The following is a 12,928-nucleotide window of genomic DNA, read 5'->3' as shown; positions in this document are numbered from 1 at the left end:
GCTGTGTTGCCACCTAGTGGCTCACCGAAGTACAACAAGTTACCAAAGTTTATGTAGCCATCTTTTTATATATTAGTTATTTTGGAAAGACACAAAGAGTTAGTTTTACCTTTCCAAATTTATATTGGTGAATATAAAATTGTACAAGTAATTTGAGGCTTCTCAATCGAAAGAAGACACCAAATCAAAAAGCCTTTGCGTGTTTCGGCTACCAGTACTAAAGTGAAATGTGAACTTTTACTTATTCATCTATCTCATGCAATGTGTAAAGTTGCAAAGGTCAGAATCCTGATAACCCTTCCCTTAGCAAGTGACTTTCCCAAAAAAACAAAAAAAAGCTGGGGCAGGAGTCACTGTGTTACATCACCTTTCCTTTTAACGATACTCTATAAGCATTTGGGAACAGCTTGGTCATTTCATTCTTGATTGACGTACAATTTCTAGGGTCTGTTTTGGTGTATTTTCTCCATTCTTCACTGGAATTGGGCTTTGTACAAATGCGCTCATGCAGGTCTTCTGGTTTGAGGTTTCAAACATTCAACCCTCTGTGATGACGGGACAGATCATGAGGTGCTGATTGTCCTTTCCGGAAAGAGTTCTTGTGTTAGGAGTTGTGTTGCCTTCTCTTCAGACTTCAGCACTTGTTCTGTTATCTGGCGAGTGAAGACAATGGGATCATTAAGTAGAATCACATATTTGAGTGAAGGATCTTATTATGACGACTGATTCAGAAACAGAAAAAACTCTTACCGTAATTGGAATATAGCCTAAAAGCTTAAGATGGCGAAGCTTGACAGCCAGCGGACCTCGGGGTTGAGAAGTACCGAAGCAGAAAGCAGAAGAAGCCGGACAAAGAACTGCCATTCTACAACAGTGACAAGAGGCTTCTGTAGCTTAAGGGGTTTTTTTTTTCAAGAAAGGGCGTCACCATAACATTACTAGATTTAGATCCACCTGGCGTTCCTAAAAATGACGGACGGTGTGGGGAACTCCATTGCCACAGATCTTACCTTTGGGGTTGCGTTTCTTCACTTAAGGTTTGCTTTGCCACGGGTTTGCTAACCACGGCATCTAACAATCAATGCAAAAAAAAAAAAATGTTATTTGAAACTGAAGAATATTTGAAGCAGGCACTTTCTTTCAGTGTTTATACGATTTATCATAAGAGAAAATATCGATCATAATAGTGCATCTTTTATTACCTACGAAGTAGATGTTCTCCACCGTCACCATTTCTTGTAGCAGTAAATCAGCTTGGTCAGCCAAGAAATTTCGCAGGAGCTGCGAGAGACTCGGATTGACCGACGGAGCGCTGGATGTTCCTTCTCCCAGCATAGTTGCAGGAACACTTAGTGGCTTTGGGAGGACAGGCTGGTCAAGATGGAGGCACAGGTGGAGCGTTTGAAACATTTGCTCCTGTTTCTTGACGTACGTCACTGCTGTAAAGACAATTCCGATGAATAAGAAACAGGGTATTTTTCTTATTTGACAAGTGCGGTCCAGACCTTCTCTCCTCAGCACCTCCAAGTTGGCACCCTGTAGGAGTTTCTCCAGAGGTGCGAATGGGAAGTGGCCAAGAAGGCAGAGACAATAACAAGCCTTTAACAGTTGGGAACTTGACATCCTGTGCAGGTAAAAGTCCAGAGTCTTGCTGAGGCTCTGCAGAAACCTAGAGCAACACCAGAACATCAGCTTGTTGCACCAATTGGCTGAGAAATCCAAACTAACTAAAGAACATACTGCTCTCTGTCGAGCTGCAAGCTATAGTTGAGGGACGAGTACACCTTGAGGACACACAGAAGGTCTTTAAGCGTCAGAGTGTCTGGGTTGGCGATGACTCTTTGGGCAAACGCTGCCATCAACGAGGCGGGACAAAAGGCAAGGTTCTCAAACACCGACAGGAAGAGGACAACCTGGAGTGAAGTAAGAACGTTCTAATACTGATAATAATGTCATGAATCATCCAGAAGGGCTTTACCTCCTTTCGGCTCCATATGTCGATTGTGGAGGCAATGTAGTCGGAGATGCCAGTGAGCAGGGTCAAATCTCTGTAGTGAAGCTCCCGGCACGAAAGCAGCACTTTTAACAGTCGGTTAAACGGGACTCCGTGAAGATTTTCTGCGCAGATCCAGAGCAACGATAGCGAGTTGATCCAAAGCCAGAAGTTTTATTGATTATTGTCATCGTACCTGTAATTCTCTGACTGCAGATATCCAGCAGTGGTTTGGAATAGAAGCCCATTTTGGCCATGGTGGAGATCATGTATTGTGTATTGGGAAGGGTGAACTGCTCCGTCATTGAGAAAGCCTTCCGCTGAAAGTTGAAATGATTCGGGTCAATGTTTGGTGCTAAGAATGAAGCATAAATCAGGAATTCCTTTTAGTCAATTGCATGAGTACCGCTAGACCTGTTCAATCAAGAAATCACTTCAATACAACTTTTTTTCTTTTCTAGTTCAGTTTTGGATCTTAGAAAAGGGGAACATACCTCAAGTTTCCGTTTGAGGTCTAGCGGCATATCTTTACCCAAGAGACGCATCACAGTTTGGAGCGCCACGATATTCTTTATCCTGGGAAGGAGCGCTTCAACTACCAACCTGGAACAGAAAACAACAACAAAAAAGATATCATTTACTATGCGGCAACAAACGAGACAACATTTGTTTTTTTTACCTCAAACCCTGTTTCAGTGCAACAACATTGGGGGTGCTCTCCATATTTTCCAGACAGGAGGCTAAGATGGACAAACTCTTCTCATCAAAGCCATTCAACCTCTCCTGTCAGTGAGAAAAAAAAACAATTATTAAATAGAAAAAAAATCAAACAATAATTTGCATCAGGTGTATTTACCTGGCAGGCACGGAGATACAGCTGGACCACGCGGCTCCTTTGGGGCACACCTAAACTCACCATAGCCAGAAGAGAGTAAGCCAAGTCTTCATTTTGCATGGAGCCCACATTGGTCATGGCGTTTTCCAGCAGTTGATCAAATGCAGCATGCTCAAACATCAGCTGCATCTCACAGCGCCGCTGCTCATCTGACATCTTCTTGATGCTGGACCACATATATGTAAAGCAGTTGCTGATTTGACGAGGGGTAGCCGCATATTTTTGGCTGAGGTCAAGCACATCTGATGGGGAGCCGCAGTGCTGCAGGAGTTTAAAGAAAATGGACCTTCCCTGTCTCTGGCCGGTGGGATGCTGGATCTCATCCAGAACCAAAGACCCCTCCACAGAGGGAGAGACAACCTTAGTGTTCTCTGGTTCCAAACTGGCATCCAGCGAATAGAACCTCACGGGACTCTTGAAACTAGTAGCCCGCCACGAATGGATTTGCCTCGTGCCATAAATGTGTGATAATTGTTGTTCGGAGGAACATGAGTTCTTGCCTGCTACTGTGGCGCTGCAATATTTGACCGAATAGATGCAGGAGCGTAGAGAACACCTCACGACGACTTGTGTCAACCACAGTGACATTCTCCACCAAGATGGTGTGCGTTCAAATAAGTGAAGACTTTTTCACTAATGATTGATTACATATTTTGTCGAGCTAATTCACGTCGGAAGGTCTTAAAATTAACGCAAGGTCAACAACGAACCAACACCCTTTGTTTGGCAAAATCTAGTCAGTCCACCATCGAACTGCATTACTCTCAAAGTTATATTATTTAAGCGAGAAAACTGTAAATGTCCTTAATGTTGTTTTTCCTTGTTATTTTTATAACTTGCACTCGCATATGGCGCATCGAGGTGTGTGCACCACTTTAAGCAGCCCCTCTAGAAACATGATAACGTGCTGCCCGAACGTAACGGAAAAAAATATATTTATAGCAAGCTAAATAACAATTTCATTGCAAAATAACATATAAGTGGTTAATTTTAGATTTTTAAATTCACTATAAAGCCACTTTCTCCGTCTTAACGTAAATCTGTATTTTTCTTTTTTTTTCTGTGTTGTTTCGGTCGGACTCTTATGCTGTTGAACGTTGTGTTACCTAGCAACTTGGAGCACAATCGAAAACAAAGAGCTTTGGAAATCATTCCGTTATTGCACCGCCATTTCGTCGTTAAGACCCTGCAACCGGAGTCTTCTCATAAAATGGCAAAGTTTGTACTGGCTGGTAAGTTTATGAATGTAGCTTGCAAGTTTCAACCGCTAACGTTCACATATTTTACTGACATTTCATGTCCACCAGGGGTCAGCAACCTCAAAACTTCAAATAAAATAGTCAATCTAGAATTGAGATCTTCATGTACAAGTCTAACTTTTAAATTTCGATAAGTAACTATGCAGAAAATTTGAAGTAACCCAACATTTTAATAACAATAATAATGTTATAGCAGCACCATGATCTTCAAATTGTTATTTTCCAAAGTCAGGGTGAACCACAGCAGTAGTGCAGAAGTGTATTAACTCCCTTCTAATATCTTTGGATAAAATCCAATGTAATCTAATGAACACGAAGATACAATTTGATGTTTTCCAACAGGCCAAACGGACTGTCCATATTATGCCAAAGCGGAACTTTTGGCTGACAGATTGCAGCGTTCTTTACCAAATTTCCAAATTCACAAGATCTCAATCCTTCCAGATGAATGGACGGTACACCTTGCTCATTATTCATATTGAATATTGAGTTTTGGGCATCTCGTTGATAAACTCGCTGCTCTCCAGGACTGGCTACAAGACACATGCAAAAGAAATGACTGGAAACACGAAGAGTCCCCGCTGGTGTGGAGAGAATTGGTGCATCAAGGAGGCAAAGGGATGTTCTTAGGTGGCTTCAATGACTTTCTGGAGCACTGTCAGGTTGGCCTTCTATTTGACTTGTCATGTCGTAGAGCACATTTTGTTTGTAATACACGTGGCCGTGTACCTTCATATCAGAACTACTACAACATCACATCAGACATGGCTGAAGAAATGATGGAAAGTATTGCTCAAGAAAACCTGGAAACCAAGATCAGCCTCATTAAGGAGGCGCAGTATCATGCCAGTCTCATCCAACCCCTCCACATATGGATCAGCAGGTGAAAGAAAGCCAAAAAGTTTCGACAAGAAAGAATTTGGTGCGTCTAACTTGCAATGAATCGACCTGCTTTGTGCTTTGCCAGCGCTCTGAACCCAACGTGCAATATGCTGATCCCCAGTCTGCTCTCTGCTGAGGGGTTGTCCCAAGCCTCTGCCATCAGCCTCCATCTCTTGGATCTGAAAGGCAATGAGGAAGAACTGCAATCGCTGAAGATGGAGACAGAAGATCTGGCTATGCCTTTGCTTCATCAGGCAGATCATTTGAATATAATTAACACGTTCATTTTTGTGACATCACCAATAAAAGCACCTATCTGGCTTTAGGTGACCATTCACACTGATCTCGAAGAAGCTTTCCGCAAAGCGGAGATCATCCTCCTGCTGGATGACTGCTTGTCTGAAGACAATGATGCAGAAGATGTGCAGCAAGGAGAGAAGATAAAAGCAGTGGCAGACCTGTACACTGAATATGGACGATTGATTGAGACAAGGGCCAAAAGGGACGTGAAGGTGATCGTGTCGGGCCGCGCGCTTCTGAACCTCCGATGCTCCTTTCTACTGAAAGCGTGCTCAATCGACAGCCGTCGCTTTGTGGCTGTTGCGACTCAGCTGGAGAACGAAGCCAGAGCTGCCATCGCTAAAAAGCTCAAAGTGAGGACTTCAGGTAACTACAGCACTTTTAGTGTGCTCACTCATCAACATTGCTAGCACCTTTGCCGTGTTCTGCGCTTAGAGGTGACAGACATCATTGTTTGGGGAGATGTTGGAGACATCTTCTACGTAGATCTCCAGAGGGCAAAGGTTTTTAACTATGACGGACCAATCAAAGGGCCCCCTTTCTTTTTTCACCCAGTGCTGGAGATTATCTACGACAGGTCAGTAAAGCAAACAAAAGGAGCATCACATTGTTGAATGCACATTACTATGGAGAACATACATAAGAAAAAAAAAAAATCAAAACATTAAATTGATAGTTAATTGTGTTTGTCTGTTAATTTTTAAAAAAAAAATATTTCTGGATTTACTTTATATTGTAAATCTTTTTTGTATTTATTTTGCGGCAGGTTTTGACAAGAACATGACTAGACTGGGGTATGTTTTGCTCGAGATGGCTGGAAAAGTTTTCGTAACAGGGCTATGTTCAACTTCAGAGCGGAGTTACACTTTAAAATGTGAAAAAGACATTTTTTAACATTCACAATGAAGATATCAACAAAAATTGAGCTTATTCAATCCTACATTTAATTAAAATGTCATCAGAGAGTGATGAGAGAGAAAAAGACATCTTAAGTGGTTGCGCCACAACTCGGTGGCATTTGACAGAATATTTCAAACACAATTTGTTTCTGTATTATATTGACAGATGATTTGAAATCTCTTCCGATGAACACAAAACAAACTCCAGTCATGAAATAACTTTTTTTATTGATGCACTTGTCATTTGCAGTGGCATTAAACTGCTCTTTCCCAACAATGATCAACAAACGACATAATCCACTTTCTAAACTATTTACATTCATTCTTTTTCTAGGGAATGGCTTGACAACGACTTCCAAGATATTGTGCGTGGTCAGCAGGCAGCTGTAGTCTCAAAGACCTGCCACGGAGCAGACATGTCAACTGCCAACGGGATCCTCACTCTCCTAAAGGCATGGAACAGGACCTCTACTCCCAGTCAGGTGTTCTCTGTGGGGGTCTTGTGCACAGGTGAAAGTTTCAAAAAGTAGGGGATTATAGTTTGCTGACTTCATCAACTTTTGGGCAACTTGCAGACCATTCCGACATCCCCGGCGACGTGGTCCTATCAGTGCCAGTGACCTTCAAAGATGGCCACTGGTCAGTAGCGTCCGACGTGTCTGTTGGAGATGATCTGAAGCAGAGACTTGATCTTTCCGCAAGTAAACTCAGGCAAGGAAACTGGTCGACATTTGTTTTTTTTGTGCTTCTTAAAAAAACAGCACCCCCTAACATCAACATCCCTAATAATGTAAAATGAATTTCCTTCACAGGGAAAAGATGTCAGATGCCACAACAGGTTCATGAATGAAATGCTTGCTCAACAAATACATTTTTAGTGCATCATGCTTTTCAGTTTGTTCTTTTATTCTCTCACGTGACAATACAATAAAAATCCTTGCCTGGCCAAACGCATCTTTTGCTTTTGATAGTCTCAAGATGTAAAAGACCAAACTGATTAGTTTATGGAAAAACCAGAGCTTAGAAAATAGATTTCTTGAGTTCAACAAATGGCCTTTTTAGCAATCTTGTAAGCACACTACCACCAAACACAAATTAGTCTGCTAATATGTTACCAATTGTTTTTCATTGACAGTTGGCTTGTATTGAAAATGTATACCTCTCATTCCATCCTTTTAAAGAAATGGACTTTTACCTGAAACATTCACGTGTATTTCCCCCCCACAAGATTGTGCAGCAGTGTTCTTTTACATGCAGAATATTGCGGAATACTGTATACAAATTCCGTTTGTTTTTTTTAAATATATATCATTTCTACAATATACACAGGGAGGCTGGTAGACTGGGAAGTTAGTACAAATACAGTTCACAAGGACAAGTCTGGAAATGAACACAACGCTGAGACCAAATTTGTACACCCTGCCCTCTGAGATTTGGATGCTGAGTGGTTAAAGCAAAAACATTTTGACCTCTGAACCGGACAATGGAACATGGTTAGTACATGTACATGCAATGCACTCGTCGTGGTGAGTTGGTGAAGATGACTAGAAGAACTTGACGTCACCTGGAGCAATGAGAATTTTCATCAACCGAGATTTGACTTGCCCAGCAAAGCTACTTAAATTCCCTTATGTTGTGTGGGTAGAAATTTTTTTCCAACATCCAACACAAAGTTTCTGTTTCCAGGCAACAAGTGAAAGTGATTCAATGTGCCCAATTAAAAGAAAACTCCAGTCCAAATCTGAATTCCCTCTCAGATAAAGATAGCAATCTAAGAGTTAATTGAAATAATTTCGAGGGCATTCTCACTGCATTGTAGTCCTAATCTCTGTAACAACAACATCTGGACAGACATCTGCTTCTGACAGCAGGTTTGGAATTTGCTTACAAAGCAATTTCAACGCTTAGATGCCAGATGGGAAACGCTGACAGCTCATGCTGCCGTCAGGCACCGACAAATTGATGAACCTTTTGGATGTACTGGTGTGTATGATGTTATTGTAATGGACACATTAAAAGCAAAACACATTGGATTAGACAGGGAGGGGGAGGGCCAAACGAGAAGCTATGACTGATGCTGCGGAGGTCCTGAGGCTTCCCCTACCAACAGTCTTTCAGGGCTTAAGTCCAGCTCCTCATCCGCTTGCTCGAGTTCACTTTGGTCCAGAAGCTCAAAATCCTCTTCCTCGGTAACAACCAGTGTATCATCGCGTATGTCATCACCGGCGGCGCTCTCTGTGGTTATCGTCTCCAAGTCCTCATCGGGCACCGTCGCGGCGTCAGTGGGTTGGGCGAAGGTCTCCATAATGCCAGGGGGAGATTCGTGAGGGAGGAACTCAGCCAGGAGGGGCTCCTCGCTGGCCTCACTGGAGCGTAGCAGCGCTGACAAAGTGTTCTGCACCACAGTGGAGATGGCCGTGCTCACAATCTGCTCACTTAGGGCCTCGAGTGAGCGATGTGCACCCTGGGTAACGGCAGCGCCCTTCTCCTCTCCTCCCTGACCCGATGCTCCTTCCCCTGTGGCCACCTCACCGCCAGGTGGACTCCCGTGGCCGTTGAAGTGAGTGTTCACAAAGTGCAGCGGGGATGCCAGGTGCTGGATGAAGAGGCTGGCGGGGCTCAAGGCTTCAGCCTCTGCGGGGGCGCTCGCCTGCGACCTTTCACCTTGGCCCGAGCCTTGTAATGGAAAGCGGAGGAGGTTGTGCTCCAAGGACGGAAACTCTTCGACAGAGGGAAACTCGGGCAGATCCCGAAGATAGGACTCTTCTGGGTCACTGTGTAAACTCTGCTGATCCAGGTCTGAACAGAGGTGAACAAGTCATGATCATTTAAGGGCATTGCTGTGTTCCAGAAGATCACACCACAACCAACCTCGTTTTTGTCTCCATATCAAGAACCTTCAAATTCACAAGCCACATCATGCTAAATCAACTTTTTGGGCTTTTAAATCGCTAATTCCCTATCATTCCTGTTCATTTCTCCTCCGCTAAGCCCCACCCGATCCAAGAAAACGACACTTCCTCACATGTCCAGTTTCTCAGAGCAGCTGTCCCTGCGACTGTTCTGATTTTGCCGCATCAAAGAAATGATTCAATGTTTCCGTGTGCCCTCTTCAACGTATGCGTCATTCCAGTTTGCTGCATTAAATGAGCTTTATTCCATGTAATTACGAGATGTCCTATTTTGTGAGCGGTCGCCGAACGCACCTTGAGTCTACTAACAAACGTATGCGAGAGCAGCAGAAGGAAGGGTTCCAATGAACCAGGCGTCTTAGAAAACTAGCCACCAAAAGAAGTCATTAGACCGCTATTGGACACTGATTTGAACCCGGCCAGCTATTTCTATACTGCTGGGATTCCAAGTGTCACTTTGACGCAAGTAACGTTTACCTTCAGAGAGATCCGTCAGTTGGGGGGTCGTGGCTCTGGACACCGAGAATCCGCCGCTCTCCAATATGGAAGCCTCCTCGTCAGACAACTCCGAGTCAGTGATGGCCATCGCCAGGGCCGTCGTCTTGACATCCACCTGAGCAAGACGACCACAGTGATAAATTGATACATACTGTGGATACGTTGCTTGCATCGAGTTTCCTTCAGGTTCGAAGTATGGTTCCGTATTTTGAATTTGATGCAAATTCTGTGATTGGTTGTAAGTCTATTTGCTGATACCACAAAATTGTTCTCGATTTGTTGCTTTTTGGAAAAAAAAAGTCGCCACCGTTTGATTGGCACGATGGAGTCGATGGAGGGGGGCCCATACCGTTGGGGCAAAACAGGAGAGCTCCTCCTCACTTTCGCTCTCTGTTTCGGCTCGTGGCTCGTCACCCTCCTCCACCTCTTTCTTCACCTCTGGGGAGCGTTTCAAAAGGTCAATCGTGAGACACACAAAAGCCACAACCGGGCAAAAATGGAACGATGCTCACTCCTCTTGTCGTGCTTGCGGTGCTCGGTCTCTCCCTTCATGCTGTAGTCCAGTTTCATCAGAATGGGCTCCAGGCCGGTGTACATCCGTTGGATCAGTTCGTGGTACACCACAAGTGGCCACAAAATCACACTAATACCTGAAGGAATTCAAAGTGAGGGGAAATGAGAACTGCGACCGGCTTGGAAAATTGAATGGCATCACAAAAGTCGACTCACCTAAAATATAAAAGATCATGATTCCTGGCACGTAATGTCCGACAACTGCCAGTGCAAAACAGCCGCTGCACGTCATGGCGCAGAACTAAGAAATAAAATGGCATGGAAGTGATGTTTTTGAATGAACAAAACACTTCCGGTAAATTGTGTTTTACCTTTCCGTGATTCTGTCGTTTGTACTGTAGTGTCTCGTGCAGGAACAGACAGCACGTCAGGTAACTTTCCGCTAGGTGGTGACTGAGCTCAGGAACGCTGAGCAGACGCTGCTTTGTGCTCATCGATTCGCTGTGCGCACACACACACAAGATTTTTTTTCTCTCTCCAGGTGGTGCTTTAAATGCCTTTTGTTATTCCATGAAAACACATAAGGTGGCAATCTTTCCAACTGCATAATATGCATACCTTTGAATGGGAGAAACCTCGACCCGTGGAACTAGAATAGCGAGAAAAATACAAGTTTAGATTCATAGATTTTTAAATTGCAATCAAATAATATCAACTGAAAATAATACAGTATTAAAATAGTTTCTTTGTAATAATATGTTCTGATTCATGTTTGGTTTGTGGAATATGAATTAAACAGGCAAAATCCACCTGTTTTTTTTATCCATCTCAGGGGCGGCCATTTTGCCACTTGCGGTCTACTGAAACCTGTTAAGTAACATTCGGTTGCACGGCAACATGCAATGAAAATAAAGATTCATTCATTCAAAATCGAAAAAGTATCAGGTAAAGATACTGTTAACACACCCTGAAGCTATGTGTAGGTTGCATTTTATTAATACAGTGTGATTGCATTTTCTTTATCCATAAATATTTTTGACAGGATACCCTTGCAATAAGTAGTAACCTAGGAAACATCACCTGCATTGTCCAGTATCCAGGAATTTATTTCACAGTCACGCTGGTTTAAGTTTGGGCTAAAAAGTTATTGACTTGGTTTCCAGGCAGTGAATCATTTCATCTTATTGTTGTAAATAAACTACCGTATTTTCCGCACTATAAGGCGCACCTAAAAACCTCCAATTTTCTCAAAAACCGACAGTGCGCCTTATAATCCGGTGCGCCTTATATATGTGGATGAGGACTAATTTATTAAAGTAAGCTTTACGTGTTTATTTTGTGTGTTGTGTGATATTAACGTTTGAGCAACGTTGAGTTATTGATATATTGTTGTTTTCACTATTTCAAGTGTTACTATATTGTGATTGCATTAATGTTTGAGCAAGGTTGAGTTACTTATTCTATGCGCCTTATAATCCGGTGCGCCTTATATATGGACAAAGTTTTAAAATGGGCCATTCATTGAGGGTGCGCCTTATAATCCGGTGCGCCTTATAGTGCGGAAAATACGGTAATATAATTCTTGAATTGAATCCGCTACTCCCAAATTGTGATACAAACTGACTTATAGTTAAATAATGCACAAGATGTCGTACGCCAAGAGAAGCCTTATTTTGCTGTGACTTTACAGCTACTGGACAAATATGGTTCGCATTTAAATTTTGTTTCCCACGTTCATGACATTTTGAGGCTAGAACTCAATCCAAAGGAAGACTTTTTCTTACTAGTGACATTGAGGAACTTGGGCTTCCATCTCTCCAGCAGCATCAGCCCGAGGAGGGACACGCTCAACAGGAAGAGCGGGCGCAGGGAAGTGTAAGATAGGAGCCTGGGAAGGGCACACAATCAACACAACTTCCATGAGATTATTTACAGAGGTATCCTGAGCATCATCGCAGTGACACAAGGCCCACTTTTCGCGTTGAACCCCCATATAGAGCAATAAAATGGAGCATCGGGACAGATTATTTGGCGGATTTATGTCGAAGCACTTCACACTCGAATCGATGCGGAGTCGCCACTTGAAACAAGCGTGCTGCTAGCATTCGGCTAAAGATCGGATTAGCCGTTTTATCCTAATATTCAGACATTGACGCGTACATTTCTGCAACATGAAGGAGCCAGGGAGGTTGACAGTCGTCTCGGTTTGGAAAGTCTCGATGAGGCCTTACCAGAATAACGTGTTTAGCGTGAGCGCGACCGAGATGCTGCACAGCGGCCTCTCCCACACCAGCAGCCGCTGAAGCCACAGCAGCACAGGCTCGTACGGCAAAAGCCAGTCTTGAAGGAGCTCCCGCAGTTGCTCGAGCTCCGGGTTCCCTTCGCCGCAAGAGTGCTCCGATGTGCCGGTGGGAAACAGGGACTCCAGGCCTACCGAAGAAGGTGTGACGGAGGGGCTTCTTCGTGACTCCTCGGCGCTCGCCATGTTTCTTTGCGCCACTTTGTTGTGTTGTTTTGGAGATCACGGGTGTATGGCGAGATCAGGGTCAAGTGAAACATTGCAAACAAACACAACCTCTCGGTACACCTTCAAAATAAAATGAAATTTAACCCCCTTTTTTTTTATGTTCGTTTTTTAACAGCAATGTAACCCGCTCTAATTTTCAAACGTAAAAAAAACAACAACACATTAATATAATGCAGTTTGATCCCCCCAAAATAGAAGAAAATGAAAAACGTAGGCCAACAAATAATATTTAATGTAATTGATTATTTTA

At 43.3% G+C, this 12,928-nt stretch overlaps 3 protein-coding genes across 7 annotated transcripts; 1 reads left to right on the top strand and 2 right to left on the bottom strand.

Moving 5' to 3' along the window:
• Nucleotides 1-51: 51 nt before the first annotated feature.
• On the bottom strand, nt 52-3,762 carry fastkd2 (FAST kinase domains 2). Of its 4 annotated transcripts, none has more exons than XR_005100177.1 (12): nt 2,850-3,762; nt 2,673-2,776; nt 2,488-2,596; nt 2,190-2,313; nt 1,979-2,118; nt 1,741-1,913; nt 1,506-1,669; nt 1,203-1,439; nt 1,011-1,071; nt 751-865; nt 456-653; nt 52-420 (listed from the first exon to the last, which is right to left on the bottom strand). XR_005100177.1 is itself a non-coding variant. In XM_037269733.1 (11 exons), the coding sequence occupies exons 1-11, from the start codon at nt 3,474-3,476 to the stop codon at nt 564-566; spliced, it is 1,944 nt and encodes a 647-aa protein (XP_037125628.1). In that variant the 5' UTR covers nt 3,477-3,762; the 3' UTR covers nt 52-563. The 4 variants fall into 4 exon arrangements, 1 of the variants encoding a protein (XP_037125628.1); XR_005100178.1 differs by having other exon boundaries at nt 52-149; nt 514-653; XR_005100179.1 differs by having other exon boundaries at nt 1,203-1,436.
• A 228-nt stretch (nt 3,763-3,990) lies between these two features.
• Nucleotides 3,991-7,375, top strand: mdh1b (malate dehydrogenase 1B, NAD (soluble)). Its single transcript, XM_037279461.1, has 9 exons — nt 3,991-4,120; nt 4,490-4,602; nt 4,675-4,809; nt 4,888-5,030; nt 5,115-5,283; nt 5,356-5,695; nt 5,765-5,906; nt 6,563-6,738; nt 6,804-7,375. The coding sequence occupies exons 1-9, from the start codon at nt 4,099-4,101 to the stop codon at nt 7,025-7,027; spliced, it is 1,464 nt and encodes a 487-aa protein (XP_037135356.1). The 5' UTR covers nt 3,991-4,098; the 3' UTR covers nt 7,028-7,375.
• A 140-nt stretch (nt 7,376-7,515) lies between these two features.
• retreg2 (reticulophagy regulator family member 2) lies at nt 7,516-12,707 on the bottom strand. Of its 2 annotated transcripts, XM_037279449.1 has the most exons (10): nt 12,383-12,707; nt 11,936-12,039; nt 10,770-10,800; nt 10,523-10,652; nt 10,368-10,452; nt 10,151-10,288; nt 9,988-10,076; nt 9,618-9,753; nt 8,333-9,027; nt 7,516-8,226 (listed from the first exon to the last, which is right to left on the bottom strand). In XM_037279449.1, the coding sequence occupies exons 1-10, from the start codon at nt 12,634-12,636 to the stop codon at nt 8,224-8,226; spliced, it is 1,665 nt and encodes a 554-aa protein (XP_037135344.1). In that variant the 5' UTR covers nt 12,637-12,707; the 3' UTR covers nt 7,516-8,223. The 2 variants fall into 2 exon arrangements, with proteins under 2 accessions (XP_037135344.1, XP_037135336.1); XM_037279441.1 differs by having other exon boundaries at nt 7,516-9,027; nt 12,383-12,706.
• Nucleotides 12,708-12,928: the final 221 nt, after the last annotated feature.

Source organism: Syngnathus acus, chromosome 2 (genome assembly GCF_901709675.1).
Source record: "Syngnathus acus chromosome 2, fSynAcu1.2, whole genome shotgun sequence".
Classification (NCBI taxonomy): Eukaryota; Metazoa; Chordata; class Actinopteri; order Syngnathiformes; family Syngnathidae; genus Syngnathus; species Syngnathus acus.
This window is presented reverse-complemented; position numbering and strand designations above follow the sequence as displayed.